Here is a 25,281-nt window from a genome sequence, read left to right as displayed (position 1 = left end):
ATTGTGCAAAGTGAACTGAGTGCCTTTTGTTTTCAAAAAGTGGTCAACTGCTTTTATCCCTAATTCGTGCTTAATATTTGTTTAAAGGGACTCTACGTCTAGGCTGGCGATAAGTGTGCCTGGTGGAAATGTCATTTCTTGTAACTTAAGTACTGCATCTTTTGTATCTCGGATAAAAGAGGGTAAACTTGACACAAATGGTGTAAAGAAGTAGTCCACATACTGACTGATATTTTGAGTTAAATTGTCACAACCTGAAACTATCAGGTGTCCTGGAATGGGGGTAACGCACTTGTGTAATTTAGGTAATGCATAAAAGGTCGCGATGGTCGGCATAGGATTAAACAAGAACTTGTGTTCATCTTCTGTGATCAGATTTTCTTCAGCATTTCATAACAGTTTTTTGAGTTCATCTAAGAATATTTTCTGAGGGTTTGATTCTAATTTCTGATAGGTTGAAGTATCATTAAGTAGCCGCATAACCATGTTTTTGTAATCTTGTCTATTCATCACTACTAAGGTTGCCACCTTTATCTGAAGGTTTGCACACTATTTGATTGTTTTGAATTTCTTTCAATGCCGCCCGCTCATCCTCTGAAAAGTTATTCACTTCAGCTGATCGATGCATTTTTATCTGAGACAGCTCAGCAGAAACAACTTTAACAAAAGTATCAATCATAGAATATTGGGATATCTGCAGAGAGAAGTGAGAAAATGGGGGACTTGCTGTTACTACCCCAGACCTGAAGGTCTTCCAGAGCTCTTATCGCTTGTCGTTCTCTTCTAGCTATTTGATCAGGCATGGTTTCTAAATTTTTGTGGAATTTATGTAAAGAAAATTTGCGTGCGAACAAATTAATATCTTTTGTCCATTCAAACACATCACATTTCGGTGTAGGAGTAAACGATAGGCCCCTTTGAAGAACTTTCATGTGGGAGTCTGTAAGGGGGAACGATGATAGATTGCAAATCTGCATATGATTTGCAGCTATTGCCTCTGTGGAGGGTTGTATGCCCATTTGTCCCTGTCCTTCAATTGGACTCCTGGATCTAAAAAAGGAGTAGTTGGTGGAAAAGTCAAATTTGGTATAGTTAAAAAGGAGTTGGAAAATTGGCATTTGGGATGTTGGTAGACATTATTGGTGCAGCTGTTGTTATCACAAGATGAGACATCATTGGATTGACTTGTAAAACTGTAGATACCGATGGAATTTGCTTTACACCACCATATGACCCAGATGGCCCAGTGGACTGTACTGTATTTGATTGCCATGTTGAATTTTGATAATGAGGTAGATTATTTTGCTGGATTGTATAATTGGTACAGGAGGGATTTGGACTTTTCTCTGTTAGTAACGTCTATTAAACTGTCTTTGTGGAGGTGCTCTATTTGGAGCTACACCTGCTTGGTTCTTATCTTCAGTACCCCGACACTTCTGAATCTTAAATGTCTGTATACCTAGATGAATACTGTTCTTTAGACTTTGGAGTGTAAATCAATCCTGTATCAAAATCTCTTTTGTCACGTATATACTTGCGGTGCTTTTTTTCCTTTATATCAATTTGGAAAGTTTCAATATATGCTTTTTAAGTCTCTGTTCAAATAATCCAAATTCAGGATTAGAGCGAAAATTATGAATTTCACCAATTTGAGTCTCTAATTGACTGACTGATTTTTACAAATGCACTTCTCTCGTATTTAAGTAAGTATTGTATTCAGTTAGCAGACGTTGCCACCCTTGTATAAAATCTAAATCGTTTTGATGTGAATTGGGGGTAATATTTATACGTAATCCCCTATAAACGATTTTTTGCGGTAAGTAAATCTCCAAGCTGGTTATTTCCCACCACGAGCAATAGTATTGTTTATACGTTTTTTCAGAGTTTTTCAAGAGGACAGTCCTGTAATTTGTAAAGTTTATATAAAAACTGTAAATTGCAAGACAATAGTTTTTATATAAATTTTACAAATTACAGACTGTCCTCTTGAAAAAACTCAAACAATACTCAGCGCAAATACTCACAATGACATATCGGTACATACAGCTTGCGCAGCTCACTACTGCGCTGACAGGAGCAACATCACTTAGCGATGGAATATACAACTATTAGTTCGCGCATCTCTGGCAGCGCAGGCATGTCACGGGACTCTGCTCCAATGATGGGCAGGACTGAACATAAGTATGTTTAATTGGTCTGATGGAGTGTCAATCTCAGTCAGCAAGAAATGAAATGCATTATGGGAGCAACAGATAGGTGGAAATGCCAGAAAAGGTTTGGACATTTACACTGTCAATCACATTCTGACCAATGAAGCAATAACAAACTAACTATCTCAGTGATGAGGATTGGTCAAAGGAAGTTGTGACATCATAAATAGGAGGTTATAAAAACCCAGGACAGGCTTGTTTGGATGCCATTTGCCCTTAGTCCTAGACAAAGCCACTGATGTGGTGAAATGTCGGACAGGTATCTTCGTCAGTGATCTTGCATTCAGATACATAACACTGAGAGTGAATTGGTGAAAACAATTTTAATCTAAAAAGAGACAATAAAAGTTATGTTTTATTTTGGTGGATGGTAAAATTAGGATTTAGTGGTCACAGTAGAAACTGAGGATTACACTCAGCATACAGGACAGGAGAAGCGGTACTGTGCTGTGTTCATATATACAGAATAAGAGGAGATACTGAGGTTTACACCCAGTATACAAGACAAGAGAAGTGATACTGTGCAGTGTTCATATATACAGAATAAAAGCAGATACTGAGGAACTCTTTTATTTTATATAAAGTACAAAACATAAACCAACATAACATCCATAACAATGATAATCAAATGAATATAAATAAACCTAATACATAACAAATCATAATAACACAAACACACACAAAATCCCTTCTGGTCCAGGACAACGCACACTACATACCTATATACACACACACTACATACCTATATATATATATACACACACTACATACCTATATACACACACACACACCACATTACTATATTTACACACCAAATCCATATAACTATATACACCACAAACCTATATAACTATATACACCACAACCTATATACACATCACATACCTATACACACACAGAACATATACCTATACAAATTTTTTTAATATACACACACAAATACAATAATCAATAACAAAATAAGAATTTACTTATAATATCCCCCACCTTTCCTATAACCTACAAAATAATATACACAAAATATAAATCAAATATTATAACCTTATTCATAATACTCTTAATACTCCTATACATATATACAACCCCTATACATATATACAACCCTTATACAATATACAACCCCCATACATATATACAACCCCCATACATATATACAACCCCTATACATATATACAACCCCTATACATATATACAACCCCCAAACATATATACAACCCCTATACAATATACAACCCCTATATATATATATATATATATATATATATATATATATATATATATACACAGCCCCTACACCATAACACCAACCCCTCAGGGCTCCGGTTCGATGTCTGTAAGCCGCCTACATCTTTATCAAAACAAAACAAAAATGTCTGGTGACAGCTTCAGCCCATTACCAGGGAGGAGATTACTCGGTTAGGGCACCTAAAAGGTGAACCCCCTTCACAGGGAAGAGGCTGTAAATGCCCCCAACCTTTCATACTCCAAAGAACGAACCTTCACCAGGTCACCGAGAGTGTTCCTACAAACCTCGTCCACGGGGAGGATTTTCTGTCTCGTCGACACTAAACACCTCGCTTGCCACGTGTGATACCTGACCACTACACTGACTAAAAAAAGAAGTGCACCGGTCCTGGACACCCAGATCTTTGAAGGCCCCATAAAGCCACCCAGCATAGGAAAGGGCAGCCAGCCGATGGAAGCTCCCACCCTTTGATATACCTCTATATTAAAAGGGCACTGAAGCAGGAAGTGGTCCATGTCCTCCAGCACACCCCCACACTCCTCCCGGGGGACAACCCTTTTCATCGGAGTTCCTGTACTTCAGATTGCCCCTTACATACAGCTTATCATGGAAGCCTCACCAGGCCAAGTCCCAAAACTTCAAGGGGATCCTAGGAGAATTTAAAAGAGCCAACCCAATCCCTTGATCCCAACCTGGGCAATCCTTGATGGCCAGTGGTTTCTTGAAATGAGTCAGCAAGACCCTGTTATCGAGGATTTTCCTCCACAGAGTTCTTACCTCCCCCATCCCCAGCCCCCACCTCCTGATGACCTTCAGAACCAGTACAGCATAAGTCGGGAGATGCACATGTGGCATGCGAAGTTCCTTCACTTGACCGCCTCTCTCCCATTCCTGGAAGAAAGGCTGAAACCATCTCCTGCAAGAGAATACCCACAGAGAAGCCCTCTCTGTCCAGAGGTTTGATATATTGGCCTTTAAAAAGGTATTCACTAGGAATACCACCGGGTTGACCATACCCAACCCGCCCCGCCTAGTCTCCTCGTGCGGTAAGTCACCTCCCTCTTAATTAGGTTCAGTCTGTTCCCCCACAACATTAGGAAGAACAGACTGTAGATCCGGGCCCAGAAAGGTTCTGGCAAAAGGCTGACATTGCCCAAATAGATTAACAACGGGAGCAAGAAAGACCTGATCAAGAAGACCCTTTCCCTAAAGGTCAAAGACCAACCTTTCCACTGTTCCACTCTTTTGGAGACATCTTCCAGTCTGCTTTCCCAATTTCGCGTGGGGTAATCCCCGGGACCAAATTCGATGCCCAGAATTTTTGCAGATTCCTGGGGCACAGGGAGGGTGTCCGGGAGACAAAACTCAGGGTCTCCACCTCCTAACCAAAGACTTTTGCACTTGTCCCGGTTGATCTTGGACCCGGATGCCTCTGAGTAGCAATCCACCTCCGACATCACCCACTCTGCCTCCCCTTGCGAAGAGACAAAAATGGAGACGTCATCAGCATATGCTACTACCCTTAAGTCAGCCCCTCACCCCCGCCAATGGTCCCCGATCGATCCTTCGAATGAAGGGGTCGATCATGAACACATAAAGCAAAGGGCTTAACGGACAGCCTTAACGCACACCAGACTCCACCCCAAAAGGGCAGCCAACCCAACCGTTTACCAATGGAAAAGTCTCAGCCCCTGCATACAATGTTCTCAGCCAATCCATAAACCCCCCCCCCCCCCCCCCGCAGACCGTATTTCATAAGAGTGGACCAGAGATACTCGTGATCAACTCGATCAAAAGCCTTTGCCTGGTCCAAGGACAGCATAAACCCCTTCCAGTGACCAGCCCGACTCTGCTCCACGGCCTAGTGCTACGATGGGGAACAGAGCAGTGCTGGGACCCCAAAAGGAGCTGGGGTGCAAATTTCACCAACCTGTTGAAGAGCACTTTTGTCAGGGTCTTTCTGTCCACATTGAGAAGCGCTATCGGACGCCAATTCTCAATGCGGGACGAGTCTTTAACCTTTGACAGGATGATCAGAGCCGACCTCCTCATTGACTTCGGCAGAGTGCCCGAGGATAGACACTCATTTATTACTTCGGTCAAGGGGAACCAAAGTGTCCTTAAAGGTCTTATAAAACTCGGATGTTAAGCCATCCGGCCCTGGCGACTTTTTGAGGGCAAGCCTCTCAATCGCCAGCTTCACTTCCTCTTCTCTGATCTTTTCTGTCAAAACATTAAGAGAGGGGTCTACTCCAGACTGGGAAATGGCATCAGCCAGGAAAGCTGACATCCTGCCCCGATCTAGATCCCTCTTCGCCAAGAGGTGCGAGTAAAAGGCTTTGACAACCTCCAGGATCCCCGTTCTGGACTTGTTCAGAGATCCTGTACTATCGATCAGGCCGGTCACTATCTTACAATCCACTGACATCTTACAGCTCCGGCAAGGGTCGGGCAAGCGGTACTTCCCGAAATCCCTCTCGAAAACCAAAGATGCATGTCTATCATGCTGGCATTCTTTAGCAATGATTTCACTCTGGAGATTTCCTCTTAGTCACCTCCAGTCGAGACCAGAACCTCGAGTTTCCTCCTTCGTTCCTGATAGAGGCGATCCCTATTCAGACTCCTAAGGTTTGCAGTCTGGTGGAAGAATCTCGCCGCCCGTTTTTTGAACATTTCCCACCACTCTGACTTAGTGCTGCATAAGTCCAGTAATGGTACCTGGCTCTGAAGAAACTCCTCAAAGGACCGTCTTATCTCCTTGACTTCCAGGAGGGATGAATTCAGCTTCCACAATCCCCTTCCCATCCTGGGGGTCTCTGAAACATTCAAAGAGAACATAATCAAACAGTGGTCGGAGAACTCCACCTCAACAACCTGTAAAGGTGAAGAGACAGACTCCTCCTTCCAAAAAAAACCTATCTATCCTAGACCTGATCTCTCTATCTCTAAAGTAAGTGAACCCGCTGTGACCTGGGTTGTGCCGGATTCTATTCAAGGCAACGCTATCATAATCTAGCCGATCCCTGGAGCCTCCCCTATCACCAGACCTTGTGACAGTATTAAAGTCTCCTTCAAAGATGACCTGCCGGCTAGTAAAAGTAGGGGCTTAATCCTCATAAAGAGACTTTTCCGGTCCCACCTAGACTGTGGACCGTAGATGTTTATAAGCCAGAGCTCTTGTCCCTTCATGAGGACATCTAATACCAGACATCTCCCCATTTCTAGCTCGATTACACGTCTGCATTCTACCTGAGCGGTTTTAAAAAGTACCGCCACCCCGCTATACGGCTGGGCCGCAAGAGACCAGTGAGAGGGCCCATGGCGCCACTCACGCTTCGCCTTATGGATACCGGTTAGATCTGTCAACCTGGTCTCCTGCAAAAATAAAATGTCGGCCTCAATTCGGCCGAGAAAATCAAAGGCCGCAAATCTTGCCGCATCTGACTTTATGCTGGCGACATTAATACTCGCCAGCGTCAACGGGGAGGGTGCCGCCAACATGTGTGATCAAGCTAGACAGCCCTCTTCTTTCCTCCCCCTCCCTTTTCCTTAGTGTCATCATCAGACTTACTCACTTTACCCCTTTTTAAGCACAGAGACATATCCATATTTACAGAATTTACAGAGTTTCCCTCTTTTCCAGAGCTCACCTCCTGCACCCCACCTGGTCCTGGGACAGCCCTCCCCCCCCCCCCCCCCGTTACCAGAGAGGAGGACTTGACGCTCCCAGAAGGCCTCACTTCAGAAACCGGCACCTCGTCCCCAGCCTCCTCATCAGAGGAAGAGATGTTATCCCTGAGGACTTGGTACCGGTTAGGGCTATCTACCAGAGGGGAGGCGGTGGTAGATCCTTCCGCTGGTACCTGGACAAGGGTGAGGGGGACTGAATGATCCCGCTCCAAAGAAGGGGACTCCTTCTCCTTGCTCCTCTTTTTTCTGGCACCCGATTTTCTCTTATTCTTTAGCCACTCTTTGCTCTGCTCATCCATACTCTCTCCTGGAGAGGAGGTAGCAGTGATGGCCCTCTTATCCTCCTCCTCCTCTATATCCAGTCTCCTGGCCTCCTCCTCCTGCCCACCATCGCTCAGATCCTCAGCAGAATCCACCATCTCAGGGTCAGGTAAAGCCCCCTCAGCTGCCACCAGAGGAGTCCCTTCCCTTTCCCTTTGGCGTGCCTCCAAACGCCTCAGCCTAGAAGGTGTCATTCTTTTCTTCCTTGGACCAGCAGTCTCCCTGCCTCCACCGATACCCTCCCCAGTGGAGTCAGCATCTCTGCTAACCCCAGCTGGAGATTCCACCGCATTGGCAAAAGAGAGCGGACAGCGGCTGAAGGGGTGACCAAGGTCACCACACAGGTGACAGCGAATGTCCCCACAGGTTGCGGCGAAATGTCCTAACCCTCCACACAACGCGCACTTCTGGACCTTACATTGTGCGCTGAAGTGTGTCGGGTCACTGCACCTATGGCAGACCTTCGGTTGTCCCTGGTAGAAAACCAGGATCCTGTCCCTCCCCAGAAAAGTGGAGGAGGGAATGTGGGTGACAGAATTACCCGAAACCTTCAACTTGACCATGAAGGTCCAGGCCCCCGACCAGATACCGAATTCATCCCTGTTCTTCTGGGGAATGCTGACCACCTCTCCATAACGCCCAATCCAGGTCATGATGTCTATGCAAGAAAGAGATTCGTTACACGTTATTACCGTCACTTTCTTGATGTTATTCTGGCGAGAAATTGCCAGGACAGCAAAGTCTCGCCACTCGGGTGCCATCTTTGCCAGCTCGTACCGAGACCAAAAGAGCTTGAGCCCTTCAGCCCGGACGAAGCTGACATTGAAAAATGGGGTACCATGAGGATGTATCAGGGCAAAGATGTCACCCGCCCTGAAATCCATCTTGAGGAGGAGCTCAACTACTTTTGTCCTGTTTGGACAGGTATCACTGCCCATCCACCTAAGACGGACCACATTCCTCCTGGTGACCCCAGACCCGGCTGTGGGGAGTGACCATGACTCCTCTCCTTTGCTCTCAGAAGGCCCAAAGGCCGTGCCTCTCTATCCAAAAGGACAATTCTATCCCTCTACACTCTACAGTGATAGATTTATCCACCTTCCGCAAGGCCTCCAGAAAGCGTCTCTGAAGGTCACTATGCCCAGGACCAGAAGGTGCAGGATTCCCATGAGGCCTACTTGCCCCGGCAGCAACGCTGGCATAACTCCTAGTGGGCACCGCTGCCGGGGGTTCAGGTGGAACAACATCACTCTCTACAGAAGCCATACTCTCCCCCCCTCTCACACTCACATCTCCTCCATCCATCCTGTCATCATCATTCCCATCCTCCCTCACTCCCTCTACCCCATTCACACCTCCACTCAGTCCTGGACCAGACCCCACATATGTACATTATTTACAGTATTTACATTATGTACACATGTGACCTCAGCTTCATCGGGTGCTCCTGACCAGTCTTGCCCCGCCCCAATAATAGACTCTGACTGGTCAGGAACCCCCTCCGCCTCCCTGGTCTCAGGAAAGTCCTTTGGGACAGGAGGCCGTCTAGCTGCAGGAACAGTTCCTATTTTGTCCATAGACCCTCCAGTCCCCACGGGTTTGAGGACAGTCCCTTTAATGTTCTCCACTGCTTTAGCAGCCGACATTGCCAGACCAGCCATGGCCGGTTTTATTATCCCTGACGAGGTGCCACCTGCCCCAACCGCAGATGAGGTTCCCCCACGAGATGCCTCTGCAGGTGACACCCCGACAGCAGACACCACTCCAGCCGCAGACTCCACCGCGGAGCCTACTTTACCACCAAGCGCCTGGTGGTGCCGCTTATCTCCGCCCTCGCTACTCATCTACGGTACAGGGACCAAAGCTTTACCACTGCCCGCCTTGCCCTGTCCCGAAGAAAAGCAGCCTCCCGCTGGACTGCTGACCTCACCAGACATGTCCGGCTTCACAGCCGAAATCGCCCCGACACTCTTACCGCTACTACAAGCTGAAACAGTGTCACATGACTTTCCCGTAGGGACCTCCATACTCTGCCCCCTGCTCTTCCCCTGCACAGAACCCACCGCAGGGCCCTGACTAGGTGGAGCTAGGGAAAGGGGGACATAGGAAAATGATACCGACTCACCCCCCTTCTGGTCATTCCTTTTCCTCCTCTCCCCATCATCCAGTACAGGGTCTTCTCCGAATGTGAAGCACTCCATGTGTACTGGAGACTCCATCTGCCTGATGACGGCCATGAGTCTCCCCCCGGGGTCACTGCTCTCCTCCTCCGAGCTCCTCCTGGATCCTGATGTTGAGGCTGGTGGTCCTTGTCCAGGACAGATCCCACTCTGAGACCCCTGCGATGAATCCTGGATGTTAATGGGGTCACTATCCTCCTCAGCAGGGGGGTCACTCTGGCTTGGCCCCTTCTGCCCCTCAAACCTCTCCTGGTTCAGCAGCTTCTTCAGGAAGGGGCCGCTGTGTGTCTGAATGTCCATCCTTTTTCTCTCCAAGATGTTTATTTCGGACTTAAGCTTTGTAATGTCCATATTAGCCTCTGCCCGCTTGCTCCCGGACGAGGTGTTTGCCCACACTCGGGCGCATCTCAGCTCCTCATGCAGCCTGAACAGTTCTTTGCCTTTCTGCTTGTAGGCCTGTGTATAATAACAATCCTGGAGCTGTAGTCGCTGACAGGCTCCCGGGGCCTCCGCACGCCCCAGCCCTTCACCTCCATATATCCTCCTGAAGCCTCGCGGCTTAGGTCAGGGTCCAGGGGGGGGCAGGAGAAACATTGCTGCTTCCCCCACCAGGTCTCCTTACCCCCTCCGAACAGGCCGGTCGCTGTGCATCCTCCATCCCCGCCGGCCTACTCCGGGAACCAAAAGCCTGGGACTTGCTTTCCCTCTGCATCCCAGAAACCCGCTCCCTCCCAGGGCAGAAGGGAGCAGGAGCCTGGAACTACCTGGATCGCTCCCAGCAGCAGCACTGACTCTAACGAGACACCCACTGATTGTGTTCACCTGAGGATTACAGTCAGTATACAGGACAGGAGAAGTGGTACTGTGCAGTGTGTATATATATATATATATACAGAATAAGAGCAGATACTGAGGATTACACCCAGTATACAGGACAGGAGAAGTGGAACTGTGCAGTATATATATACAGAATAACAGTAGATACAGAGGATTAAACCCAGCTTTGAGGACAGAAGTGGTACTGTGCAGTATATATATACAGAATAACAGAAGATAGAGGATTACACCCAGTATACAGGACAGGAGAAGTGGTACTGTGCAGCAATATGTATTTGATGTCATCCTTGGTGCTGCAGGGGGCCGTCTGCTACCTGCAGACAGGTGTGTCCCTCTTTGGGATCATCCCTCCCTCAGGCTGACACAGTCCTTATTAGGACAATCTGTCCTTTCTGCTGAGAGCTGAGTCATGGGGCCGCCCTCAATCCTTCTCCATGTAACACCAATGCCTGGTATTAAGCCGCTTCAGAATACCAGTTTATCCGGTATGCAGCGTAAATAGTGTGACATCATGCATCATGGAGCTGGCAGTGAGGTGCCCCACGCTATCACCTGAGGTGAAACCTCTTATACTTTTTAAAAGATAATGGTAAATGCTAAAAGCCAGTAAGATTTCTAAAATGCTGTAAACCAGGGAGGCCTGGCACGGCAGTGACCAAACCTCGTGTGCACCACCTGCACAATATAAGGGACATGCTTCGTAGCTGCAATAGATGAACCCAAACCAAGTGTATGATGGCTATAGTGATGAGCAGAGGCCAGATCCCTCTGCAGACACTGCTCTGGCAGGCTCTTGGTTAAGAGCTGCTGCTCCACAATGGAGGGGGCACAGTATCACCCTGTCCAGGTGTTGCCAACCTTGCCATGCTCCTTTGGCTCCCGATATATTCCTGGCAATGTTTGCAGGGTTTCCTGAGATCTCAGGGATAACTCCGCCCTGAGTGTTCAGGGCCAATCATCCAGATACAATAGTACAGGTCCTCCCAGTGACGTCAGCAGCCTCTTATAGAGAGACTGTTCAAGCTCCTCAATCATTGTGAGCAAAGAGCGACCATGAATGGCCTGTGCACCCTCCAGCAGCTCCAGCCGGAGCCCGAGCAGGTTAGTCACCAGAGATAAATACATGCTATACAATATACTGCCACAGAATATGTTGGAGCTTTATAGAGGCGGTTCTTTTGGTGGCCTGTACATCTTTCTATATAGATCCTACGTGTGGAAGTCATTATTACACTGTGGAAGTTGTTCTTACCTTGTAGCACTGTAAGAGTTGTAGTTGTTCCTAGACTGTAGTCTCCTAGTAGTAGTTATTAAACTGTATCGCTGTGAGTTTTTGTTACACTATCATTGTGAAAGTTGTTATTGTTAAACAGTATCACTGTGGGAGTTGTTGTTACACTGTACCTCTGTGAGAGTTGTAGTTTTTCTTACATTGTAATGCTGTGGGAGTTGTAGTTGTTCCTCTTACACTGTGGGATTTGTAGTTATTGTTATATGGTATCGCTGTAGGAGTTGTAGATGTTACAATGTAGCATTTTAGGAGTTGTAGTTGTTGTTACTCTGTATCACAGGAGGAGTTTTTTTTAGTTGTTACCCTGTATCACAGGGGGAGTTTTAGTTGTTAGCCTGTATCACAGGGGGAGTTTTAGTTGTTAGCCTGTATCACAGGGGGAGTTTTAGTTGTTAGCCTGTATCACAGGGGGAGTTTTAGTTGTTAGCCTGTATCACAGGGGGAGTTTTAGTTGTTAGCCTGTATCACAGGAGGAGTTTTTTTTAGTTGTTACCCTGTATCACAGGGGGAGTTTTTTTTAGTTGTTACCCTGTATCACAGGGGGAGTTTTAGTTGTTAGCCTGTATTGCTGTGGGAGTTGTAATTGTTGTTACACTGTATCGCTGTAAAGAAGCTGTCTTCTGAAATATGGGCACGTCCACCTGTTTGTTGCCTGTAAGGATAGATAATGTGAGGTTTAATGCTATGGGGGGGGGGGGGGGGCGGGGTTGTCCGTAAATTTTAGGGACCACTGGAAATGATACTCTGCAGCCATTTTATAGGAGGTAACCTCTGGGGATCTATGGCCTGTAGACCTCCACACTGTGTACACTGATCTGCAGAGGATCAGGAGTCCATTTATTACCTGCCTGAGGTGTCAGCACCCCCAGACATCACATCCACCCTCAGGAATGTCTGCATTCCTGTGGGAAAGGACTATTAACCCCTGCACTACCTGTTCATACATGGACATTACACGGTAATGGAGATAACATTCTGGTGTCTACTTACACAGTATTGTGATAAATATCATCACCAGGAATAGGGATGGGAGTGGGTGGCTGATCCAGAGGGGGAAGGAAGAGGAGAAACTTTCCCAGGCAAAGCAATATGGTTGGTGAAGACTTTTAGTTGCTGTTAAGAAGTTTATATAACAAGGTACACAAAGGGAAGTCCAGTTTGGGATCCTAATAGAAAGTAGTATAAAACATTTCTTTTTGCATCCACTATTTATTTGTTTTGGCTGAAAATACACATCTGATATGCAAGGTGTGAATCAGCAGTAAGAACTGACCAGCTGAGGTCAGTTATGAGGTCACCACGCAATGTCAAGTCACTCTTTGTGCCTAAAAGTGGGGTCCTGAGTGGGGGTCGATGACGGGTTCATAGTAACAGGGCAAGGAATGGGGGAATCAGCCTACAAGAGTTACAGGAGGGGTAAAAGGGTGGTGGAGACAGGACAATTGCTGCTTGTCTTCATATAGGTGAACATCAGAGGAAACCAGCAATTAACCCCTCTCTGTCCATGTCACCACCTATTCTGTTACAATGTTAATTACATGTACTCATTGAATGGTCATGATGGGCATCTATGACTATCAACAGTGACCTATTAAAGTGTGAGCTCACTGGGCAAGGGATGAAGTTTTACTGAGTAAAGTGCATTATGAGTTGAGTCATTGGGTGAATGTGTGGGGAGCGGGAGGATTGTGGCTGTAATTCCAGTTATATAGGTGAATCGGTTGGAGATGTTGGCTGAAGGGTCATTTTAGTGTATGGTTTTTGCCTCTCAGGACAGCATTAAAACGCTGCGTCTGACCCTACGGGACGACCATTCTCCCGAGAGGACGGACACTACTAAAGTAAAGGTGAGTCAAGCCACAGAAAGTTATTTCATATACCGTAAATACAAGATGCCGTTTCCTAATCTTTTTAATATTCTACTCAGTTCAGGACTGCTGAGTCCCCACCATTGTATCTAACAGATTTACCATTTATTCTTATCTGCATCGATCTGTAGCCATGTGGAAAAGGAGTATTTACTGCACAACTGGGCAGACTTGTATTGTATGAATGTTAATTGACAACATCTATAGTGTCTATGATTGTGGCATTCCAATGGTGAGTGAAGGGTTTTCACCTGTCTGGGCTCTTTCCCCAGTACACAACGTCACACACTGTTGATGTTATGATGCAGATGCCACATATTGACATTTGTCCATTGCATAGACGTCAGAGATAAAGCTAAATTTACCTCCCGTTCCCTGTAATATCTATTACAATGAGTGATATAGACCCTCCCTTGTGTCTACAGCTATCACTAAATATTTCTTGTTGTCCTCAGCCGGTGGGACGTGCCTTCGCCCTCATCTCCTCTCGCCCCCTCCGGGGGTCCCGGCCCCTCAACTCTGAACTGATCAAATCCAAAGATGGAGATGAAGAGATCATTAAGGTATGAGCCCTCCCACTTCTGGGGCCATATAATAAGAAATAACAGGGTTTGTCTATTTCCTGGTCATGCGTCACATACAGGGAACATAAGTTAGGTGGAGGCCGGTTATGTCACTGAGGAATGTCAATGTGATTTAAATGGATAAAGATTACATCCTCCTGCTGAGGGTAATGGAGATCCGCACACAGGAAGATTTATTATAGCTTAGATCCCGCCACATTGATCTCAGATAAAGTATCACGCAGACATATACCTCGTCTCCGCTCTGGTGGGGCCCGATGAGATGTATAATAGAGGTTTAGGTGTGCCTGTACACACACAAATCTGTTTGCACACTTACACTGTTGTATCGGTAGCTATGACTACTCTATTCCACACTGGGAAAATGGAGAACAGTCGTCTGATTCAGGTTTTCAACCTAATTGTATTTGTTACATGGTAGAAATAAAGGAGAACTAGTCACCTGGCATCACACATATTGGTTCTGCACTGGGTCACTATACATTGAAAGCACCATGAATGTCCCCATATATTGCCCAACCCAATGGGCCTGCTGGGGAAGCGACAACTTTTAGAAAAATGCTGTTTTTTTTTACAAAAAACCTGCAGCACTCCTTATGTGTAGTACTTTAACTCAGTCCCATTTACTTCAGTGGAACGGAGCTGCAATACCAGATACAACCTGTGGACAGATTTTTTTTTTAAATACTGAGCAACCCCTTTAAAGTCTACTGACCAGCTAATGCGTATTGTGCCCTCCCAAATTTTCTCTGACAACAAATGTTAATTTCCCTTGCACAATCTTTTGGTTATGGAGGTACGCCGTCCGCAGGGGTGTCTGGGAGAAGTTTTCTTCCATCGCCTTATTCAGTTTACATGCAGTAAGAGGGATCAGGAGCAATAGCTACAAGCTGACATATATGGCCAGCTTAAAGCAGAGCTAAATTTCTTTCAAAAACCGCTTCCCGTCTGTCTCCAGGTTGGGTTTGGCTCTGCAGCTCAGTTTAAATGAAGTGAATGGAAGTTGTAAAACCACACATAGAAGGCTGGTATGGGGGTGATTTCACAAGTATAAAAGAGTAAACCAAGTAAAGATAAGAGTGGTCTCTGTTTTTCCAAAAGGCTGAGATTTGGGAGGAGGATTTATTTTGTATCGTGGTATTCAGCTGAATGACGTGTGGACTGTGCTAGGTGGCATGGCATCACTTCCTCTATTCCGTAGAGGACTTGCAAAAACTGCACCCACTCCCACCGTATGAAGTGCATACAGGAGCTGAGCACACTCCATACTCACGACTAATGTTGGACATGGTTGATTTGGCTGATGTTCAGCATTAACCCTTTAGATACAGCAATTAAAGTTGATCACCGCCACTAAATGTGGAAAATAGTAGCTGAGGATTGCTCAGTGGAGCTGATCAGGTCCACTGCAAGATGGGCGGAGGGTCCTTACGTGCCTCTTTCCTATCTAATCAGCGCTCCAATAGTGCAAGGAGTCTCAGCAGTCTGTAGTAATGGATAACCCTAATTGTTCAGTGTGTGTAATTGCAAGATTACATGTAATAGTCCCCTATGGGGACTAAAGAATAGTGAATAAAATGTAAAATATATATGAATAAGCCTCTTCCCTAATAAGTCTTACTTACACCCCTTCTCCCATTTTTCAAATAAAGTTATGTAAACAAAAAAAGTGATATGGCTGGATGCAGAAGTGTCTGAACTATTAACATAATGTTAAATAAACTGCAGGTCAATGGAATAAACATAAAAAATATCAAAATCCAGAATTGCAGATTTTTGATCACCATACAGCAAAAAAAAGAAAAATAAAAAGTCCCATCAAAAACAAAAATGGTAAAAAAAACAACAAAAAAAATTAGCCCTTATACAGCCTCATATACAGAATAAAAGAGTTATAGGGTCAGAAGAGAACCATTTTAAGCATAACCATCTCTGAAGAAAATTATAAATTTTTAGTAGTAAGATAAAACCTATATAAAACTAGGTATTAATTGTATAGACCTAGAGAATAAAGATAACATGTTTTTACAGAAAAGTGCACTGTGTCAAAATAAAAGCCCCCAAAATTTGCAAAATGCCATTTCAAAATGTGTTCAACGTAGATTATGTGGTAAAATGGTAATGTTTTTACAAAGTACAACTGGTGGTGCAAAAACTAAGCCCTCATGGGTCTGTAGGTGAAAAACTGAAAGTGTTACGGCTATTAGAAGGAAAGGAGGGAAAAAAATTTAGCAATAATGAAAAATCCCTTAAGGGGCTAAGGTCAAAATCATGTTATGGGCCGATGACAAATAGCGCCCTGTCAGCAGGGAGGACATGACTGAGCGGTCAGTCTTTGTTTACAGCTTATGGGGCTAAGTGCAGGCAGCATAAATGGGCGTGGTTGACAGCCAGTGGCAGGTGTGGCCCAGACGGTCATGGAGAGCAGTGTCACAATCATGTCACAATAAAACTATGACATAAGTCAAACAAATTAATTTCCAAAGTAGAGCTGTTTGTTGTTATTCATGGGGACAATGAAAGGAGCACATTTACCTATTAATAACTGTGCTGTCCTTTTCTCTAGGTTTATCTCAAAGCTAAAGCGGAGGACAAGAAGAACCATGAATGGAATGTCAGCCAGCTGAGGAACGAGGTGCGGCAGATACAGGAGGTGAGGACTAACTACAGACAGGAGACCTTGTCCAATCACAGTCAGAAACTAGATGCCACCAGAGATTGCAAATGTGCTGCACAACACAGGCTTTCTGCTTCATCCTGGGTCTTCCTTAGAAGCGTTTTCATAGGGAAAGGTTGCAAAAGGTTTTCTGATGTAGTGGATATGCCCTGCCAGCAACTTTTAGGCATCATCCATGGAAGGGTGGCATTAAAACTTCAAGATCAATGGCAAACCCAGGTTACATAACAATATACCACAGCAAGGATAGTGAGGGTTAATCCTCTGTCCTTGAGAGTTGTTCTATACAGCTTGCTCTGCAGTAATGTATTACAAGCCATGAATTATTAATTCATAGGGTAACATACATCCTGGGTTTTAGTCAGGTCAGGAAGCTTTTCATAGATTCTTGGGTTGTATTACACTGGATGACTTGATGCAAAATGGGTGGGGGCAGCAATAGAGGTTCGATATTCTTCACACAAGCCTGCACTCACTGTGTTCTCTACTCCTCTAGGCTCGGACCTCTTTGAAGCTCCTAAGGGAAGACCTTGGTGCCTCTAAACATGAAGGTCACCAGTCAGACAAGGTAAGCTTTAGGTTTTCATACAACTCTGCGCTGCTTAAATACTGACAGATGACCTCTCCTAACTTGCCCTTGTCTCATTATATAGGGTGATAAGATGGAAATGCAGCCTGGGGGAGGACTTACTAGTACAATGTGGTCTCAGACAGCAGCAAATGAAGAGGTGAGCAAAGGAGTCTGAAGTCCTATATTCAGAGCCAATCTATATCTCGATTTCTGAAGTGACTATTGTACTGATCTGGATTCCTAATGTGACTGTAGGAATTGCCACTGGATAATGGTAAAAACATGAGGGAGATGGCCCAGAAGTTGTATGCCAGACTTCAGGAAACTGAGAGGCGGCACTCAGCAGATCGCAAGAATTACGAGGTCAGAGCTCCACCAAGTCCATGTACCTGTGTATCCCAATTACTTTCTAACAATTTAAGTAACTTCTTTCTTCATAATATTCTTCTGGAATTAGGAAAAACTGACTCACTGGCAACAGGAGGCTGAGCAAAACAGCCAAGCTCGTGTAGAGGCACAGGCGATGGCTGCGGAGCGTCAGAAAGAGGTGGATGAGCTGAAGAGGCTGATGTCCAACATGGAAAAGGTAACCAGTGTAGTTATTTAAAAAAAAATTCCACATTTCGTTATCATTGAGATACATCAAACAGTGTGGTGGGGGTGGGTTTATGATCTGGAAGCCTCATGATTCCAGGTGGATGAGATAGCAATTGTCAGTAATGCACTTGAACTACCTTGCAGCTGGTTGGAAATTTCCAAGGCCCACTCTTCAACACATCAATAATTTACACATACTATAAAGGTGAATGTTTGCTTAATCTGCACACAGAGTTATTTGGGAATCTGATGTATACAGCAATAATCTTTTGTATTTTTGATAACCAGCCAGACAGGTTACTAATCCTGTAATCTGCTGTTTGTGCTGCCAACATTAATCAGTTTCATGAATATGACTGTTAACAGTAAATCCCATAAACATACTGGTTTGTCACGAAGTGCTATGGTAGAGGCTCACATCCATATGCAGTGTCTAGAGAAGGCCTATTGTATCACCGATTTCTGTTCTACAGGAGCACCAGCACCTGCGGCAGACTGTTAAAGATAATGAAAAGGAGCTGGAGAACATGAGAGAACAGAATCAGCCAGACACAGCCCTGCAGGATAGGTGAGAATATCAAGGGGACGACCTGGATCTAAAGCAGACACAAAAATTTGAAATAAAAATCAACAGTGGCAACAACCTATGGCAAACAATAAAAGGGGTAGTTTATCATTGTACTTCTTATCCCCTACCTAAAGGATAGCAGATAAAGGTCTGATTTTGGGGGAGGGTCCAACCACTGCAGTCCCCCATGATCTCCTGCATGATGCCCCGGCTCTCCTTGTGCACCGAACATGCAACTCTATGGGTGAGCTTGAGATACACGAGCGCTGTACTTGTGTATCTCCAGGGGAACCCATACTGGGTTGCACCCCACCATACCATAGGATGACCTTGCAGAAACTTGCAGTTCTCTCTTTACAGGGCAGGATACAAGGGTACCTCTATACTTACATAGCACATAGGGACACAGGGCTTGAATATGCTGGGTTCACCCTTCCCATGGGTTCATAGCTTCTGCATGCGTAACTCTATGGAATAGTGGGTGACGGACACAACCTCATTGTGCTGCCTATAATCTGAGCGACACAGACGTTTCATTTTTTTTTTTTTTTTTATAGATGTCAAGAATTGGAGAAGACTGTGTGTACTCTGAAGGAGAAGATTCACCACCTAGATGACATGCTAAAAAGCCAGCAGCGTAAAGTGCGCCAGATGATTGAGCAGGTAACAGAAAAGGCTTCTGCATATGGTTTAACATCAGAAAGGCAGTTAATGTCCAGAAGCTACTCCATATCACCTACTGCAGTCAGGGAATCCCTTCTGATGTAATTTTATTTTCAGCTCCAGAATTCCAGGACGGCCACACAAGAAAAGGACTCACTTATCCAGGAGCTGCGGGAGAAAGTGTCATGGCTGCAGGCAGAGGTGAGTGGTGTTCTAGACCCTAGGACATGTATGTGGGTGGTCTTCTAGGTCCTGCAGTTTATTCTAAGGTGTTCTTGAAAACTACAGTAGTAACACATTTCTGGTGGATTAATTCTGTCTGGAAAAAGAAGTTCCATCTTATTGCGTAGCATTTTATTTACCCTTTATGCTCTACCTCTATATTTGTGTTTTCCAGTTATAGAAAAGCACCCTATTATCAGGAAATGATTTCTGGCTTTTTAGTCCACCATACATTATGCATAGTGGTTATGTTTTTTGAGAAGACCAACCCCACAAAATACTTTTTAATGCATTATTATTAGGTGATTATTATTATTATTATTTTTTAAGAGGTTTAATTTTATACCTAAAGATAATGCTGAGGTTTCTATTACATTTCTGTCCATAAGGCTCATAAGTCGAATACTTTTTCTGTCTAGGTTTCATGTCCATAAAGAAATTGGCACATCTTCAATTAAAAAGGCCTATTAAATGGGCCAATGATCGCACTCTTTACAATTGTTCATTCCTGATTTGTGCCGCTGTAACCTTCCCAACAATCAGACAACAAGTAGTAATGGTATCTTTTATATGGACATCAAAATAATCATTGATTGGCAGCACATCCTCTATGTACACAACAATGTATGTCTATGGGAGAAGGATATGAATGTGTTTAATCACACACTTCCTTATGTAGAAGGACCATAACCATACAGTGAGCAGTAAATATCAGTGCTGGAGCATTATAAAAAGTGGCTGACATCAGTAGCATATATAGACCATTCTCAGCACTAGAGATATGTTACATAGTAAGGACTATGGCCGACATTTATCATTGTCTTTAGACAGTTTTTTGTGCTAGAAAAGGCGGGGAAAAAATTGCACGCAGGGTTTATTTGCGCCTTTTGGTTTACACAATTCTGCTGATTTTGAGTTGCAATCCACTGATTTTGGCAATACACTTTATATAGAAGGGTATTATCAACTGCGCCTTTTTGTGAAAAGGCGCAAAGCCACTGAAAAGTCTCTAAAACTACACCAGCCCAGACTTAGCTTTTTGGTGTATGTGAAGAGAGAAATTTCTGAAAATGTGACCTGCACAAAATTTATCAAATGCACTGTGACCATAAATAAATTTGGGGCACACAAAAAAAAAAAGGAGTAAAAAAATGCTTCACTTACACCTACGATGATAAATGTCGGCCTATAAGCGGCAGGGAGGTTTCTTCATCTTTCTAGAATGCTAGTCAGCCTCTCTCCAGCCTGAAATGGCTGATAACACTGACAAATAGACTGTACTCCTGTGCAGCAGATGATTACAAGTTTTCATGTACCTTTGACAATTGATACAAGGAGGTAGAAGCTGCTATTACCCAAGTCTTTTGTGTTGTCGTCATCTTGTATTACTCATCGTAGTCTGCAGCTCAGAATGACCTCGTTTCTTTTTTGTTTGCTTTCCCAGAATCTTGAACTACAGGATAAACTGGAACATTTTCTATCCAACCAGCCAGGACACACATCCTACTTGCCAAGGAGCTACTCCAGGCCCAACCTCCAGAACGTGTACGTTCCTCCATACAATGAGTATACACAGATACTCCACTGATACTTCCAGGATAGGGCCCTTGTGGACAGGGCTAAAGAGATAAATGTTTGGTTTATGCGCAGCGTCCATTACTATTCTATGTTTTCCTAATGTTGAATACTTTGTCTTGGCAGCAAGCGAGTGTACATCCCTGCAGGAGCTGGCCGCCCATTACCACTTATCAAGCTGGTGGAGACATGAAGTGCGATCACTGCTACAGCTGGACCTGTCCTCTTATTTACAGGCAACTTTTAGACTAGGAATGGTAGAGATCTTTCTTACACTTCTCTGGTGGATCACCCACCTTACAGTGCATCCTTGTGTAATGAGAAGAATTTACCTTCACCTACCTATAACCTGACTGGACAGAAGTGAGGGGGGGGGGGGGTCTTTAATACATATCAAAACAACCCGTGGGACCTCTAGCAGTCAATATGGAAAATATTTGCAGTGATACAGAGAGGATACTATGGCTGGATGTACTGTCAGGTGACTTGACACTGAAGAATACTGTGCCTTTTACTTGTTAACTAAACCAAAGACAAAGCTTCTGACTCCCCTGGCACACTACCCACCACTAAATAAACAAAGGTGCTGACGTCCCCGTTGGCAGGAGGCACATTAACTGCTTCCATTCCATGTGGAACTGGAAAGACTGGGAATGCTCCAGGGACTGTGCTCTTGCCAAGGTGTCTCCTATAACCTTCCAAGTTTATATAATCCTCCTCCTCTAGTACTGTACATTACAGATCTGCATGCTTGCAGGAAGGACATGAGTGTTGGGTAAAATGTGGAGGACCCGAGGCTGATCCTGAATGTCTTATGCCGATCCCTTGTACTTTACTAGACTATTAATGGCTGCGCCTTACACTAGTATCATAGTCTGTAGCATGTCAGGATCTTAAGAACACTGAGGTAGGCAAAGCAATATACTGTAACTAGCAGTAACCTCCAGGAAGTGTATGCTGGGACCTGTAGTTTCAACAGTAATGGAGATACAAGTTTATCTAGTTCACAGATAACATCCAATGTATTATAAGCCTGTAATTTACACAATAAGGGCTAAAGGCTGCGCCTCATCCATACTACTGTTGAGCAGTGTTGTTGGGGTTTGTACTTCTCCTTGCCTGCAGCTAACCTTGCATGTACATATTTATTTAGGTCTTTGCACCTTTCCCCGTCTGATGTGTTGTATTCTACCTGAAGGTGTAGATGCACTTGTGTAGTATTGAATAAATTATGTTATTTAAGGCCGGTGAAGCCTCCTGTCTGTGCGGGTGACATGTAAGTACATGATGCTTTGACTGGTTTCGTCTGCATTACACGCCCAGCATAATTAGTGTGTCACACACCCACACCAGAACCCTGTATTCTCAGCTGCAGGCATAAGTAGGAAATGAGGACCTGGTGCTCTATAGAAACCCCAAAATGGTCATCAGCAGCTTGCTTCCATCTCACGTCCCAGAATTCCTGAGGACCACCGTGCGATCTGCTGACAGGAGTGGCAGGGAATGGGAAGAATTTCATTCAGATGACTCCTCCAGTCATTATATTGGGGAACTGTTATTTTTAGCAAGTCACTAGCCTCTTCAGCAAAGTGTCTCTCAAGGTGTGGCGACATGTTTTTATTTTTCAGGGTAGTGTTGAGAACTGAATATCAAGTAATGTTCTATTAATCCCTCAGGGCAGGGCGCGGGATAATGGAAATACAGGGATGGGTGGTGTTGGCTTATAAGTTTCCCCAGTTTGTGGTTCCATCTGCTGATCATCTGGGGAACTGCACATTGCTATTCTGTACACGGGCAGAGCTGAACACGCTTGTCACTAAGTGGGTGGAATGCTTTCCCTAAGCATTTTTAGGCCCCTCTGGTGTTTTTCCTCACCCTGAAGAGGAATTTCTAAACCAGTGTTTTCAAAACAGCGTGTCTCCAGCTGTTAAACTATTTTTCCCATTATGTGCTGACTGTGTGGCTCTCTGATCTGGTCAACAGGGGGGCAATACCTACCAGGGGCCCCTTTTATTACATCTATGTTTTCACATAAACTTCTTGTTTCCAGGTTGGAAGAGTATTTATTTATATTTTTTACTGGCCATAGAGAGACACAGCAACTAATTCTGTATAGACCTGGGTTCATCATTCCATCCTAATCTCCAGAATGATCACGTTATGGACATTGGACAGTGAACTGGCGATGTTGGGAGATAGGCGTCAGCGGTTCGGTTAATTAGTGATGTATTTATAACAGGGAAAGGGCTGTAAATCGCATTGTTCCATGCAAAAGTAAGGGTATGTTCACACGACACCTGTTTATGGCATTCCATTAATTATTATCTGCACTGTAATCCATCTTGGGGCTGATTCACACCTGAAATCCAAGGGTATGACACGGATCTCACAAAGGACTCCGATGGGAAAAAAATAATAATTGAACAATACATCACCAAATGTACGGCCTAAATAACTAGGCAAAGTCTTGAATCTCTGCTGGGTATGCTGCTATCTTTTGCGGTTTAGGGTGCGGTTTAACTGCAATCTACTTTGCATGTTGCTCATGGAAAACAGGTAGTATGGTTGCCAAAACAACCATAAAAATGCCTTGGTTCTGATGCAATGTTGCACTCAAGCTCTGATCAAGGATCTGAACAGGGGGGAAAAAAGTAAAAATGTTTTTCAATAAATTATTTCCCAATAAAGCCCTGTATTATAAAAATTGCTTATTCAGACTTATGAAATGTAATGAGAGCCAATAATATACATACAGTGATCCCTCAACTTACAATGGCCTGAACATACAATATTTAATTGTAATGTGAAACCAGACTCAACATACAATGGTCTTTTCTGGTCCATTGTAACTACACTGCTCAAAAAAATAAAAGGGAACACGAATATAACATCCTAGATCTGAATGAATGAACTAATCGTATGAAATACTTTCGTCTTTACATAGCTGAATGCGCTGACAACAAAATCTCACACAAATTATCACTGGAAATCATCAACCCATGGAGGTCTGGATATGGAGTCACCCTCAAAGTGGAAAACAACACTACAGGCTGATTCAACTTTGATGTAATGTCTTTAAAACAAGTCAAAATGAGGCTCAGTAGGGTGTGTGGCCTCCATGTTCCCGTATGACCTCCCTACAATGCCTGGGCATGCTCCTGATGAGGTGGCACTCCTGGACAGTCTGTGGTGCAACGTGGCGTTGGTGGGAGCGAGACATGATGTCTCAGATGAGCTCAATCGGATCCAGGTCTGGGGAACGGGCGGCCAGTCCATAGCATCAATGCCTTCCTCTTGCTGGAACTGCTGACACACTCCAGTCACATGAGGTCTAGCATTGTCTTGTATTAGGAGGAACCAAAGGCCAACTGCACAAGCATATGGTCTCACAAGGGGTCTGAGAATGTCATCTCTGTCAGGCTACCTCTGGCAAGCATATGGAGGGATGTGCGGCCCCCAAAGAAATGCCACCCCACACCATTACTGACCCAACGCCAAAGAGTCACCCCTGATGAAGCCACTTGAGATGTAATGCGCGCGGGGGGGGGGGGGGGGGGTATTGGGGGTTCCTGTGGCCCCGCTCCTGCTCCATCATCTGTATCACTGGCTCCTGCTTGGTTTGCTATGCTTATATTATGGGATGGATGCTCGTGTTCATTTCAATTCTTGGCTAGACTATGTGTGAATTGTTATTGTTTTTATTGATAATTTTATTCATATTATAGCCTTGAATATCTTTGTCAATTTTATATATTGTTACACATGAGTACTTTAAGAGCATCCATAATCCTTATTACATACTTTGTTTCACATTTATGCAGCATAGCAATTGGGAGCTCTGTGTATTATCTACCACCATATAGCAAGACAGGGTCATACCTTGGAAGTGGGGGTGGGGGGGGGGGGAGTTCATGGTCCTGCTCCGAGTGAGCATTTTTAAATTTTAATTGTCTTTGTGACCATTTGTTTATGTATTTGATACGGAATAAAATATTTTGTTATAATTGTTTATTTAGTGGTGTTCTCTTTATAGTCAGTGGATTCTTTTCTGGGATATAGTTGTATATACTTCCACTGAAAGTAGCACCCCGTTGCAATATTGTGGTTGAGCCCCCTATCTTTCTTTGTATGCCACCTCCAAACCGGTCATGCTGGAGGATGTTGCAGGCAGCATAACGTTC

The 25,281-nt window shown here is 44.5% G+C and overlaps 1 protein-coding gene across 1 annotated transcript; it reads left to right on the top strand.

Moving 5' to 3' along the window:
* Nucleotides 1-11,502: 11,502 nt before the first annotated feature.
* TUFT1 (tuftelin 1) lies at nucleotides 11,503-24,644 on the top strand. Its single transcript, XM_056545971.1, has 13 exons — nucleotides 11,503-11,585; nucleotides 13,548-13,622; nucleotides 14,099-14,206; nucleotides 16,794-16,880; nucleotides 17,401-17,472; nucleotides 17,558-17,632; nucleotides 17,731-17,838; nucleotides 17,933-18,061; nucleotides 18,546-18,640; nucleotides 19,198-19,303; nucleotides 19,421-19,504; nucleotides 20,970-21,070; nucleotides 21,227-24,644. Exons 1-13 carry the CDS (start codon nucleotides 11,538-11,540, stop codon nucleotides 21,291-21,293), a joined length of 1,155 nt encoding a protein of 384 aa, XP_056401946.1. The 5' UTR covers nucleotides 11,503-11,537; the 3' UTR covers nucleotides 21,294-24,644.
* The last annotated feature ends 637 nt before the right edge of the window (nucleotides 24,645-25,281 follow it).

This window comes from Hyla sarda, chromosome 11 (assembly GCF_029499605.1).
Source record: "Hyla sarda isolate aHylSar1 chromosome 11, aHylSar1.hap1, whole genome shotgun sequence".
In the NCBI taxonomy this organism is placed as follows: domain Eukaryota; kingdom Metazoa; phylum Chordata; class Amphibia; order Anura; family Hylidae; genus Hyla; species Hyla sarda.
The sequence above is the reverse complement of the archived record's forward strand: the minus strand, read 5'-3'. Positions and strand labels throughout refer to the sequence as shown.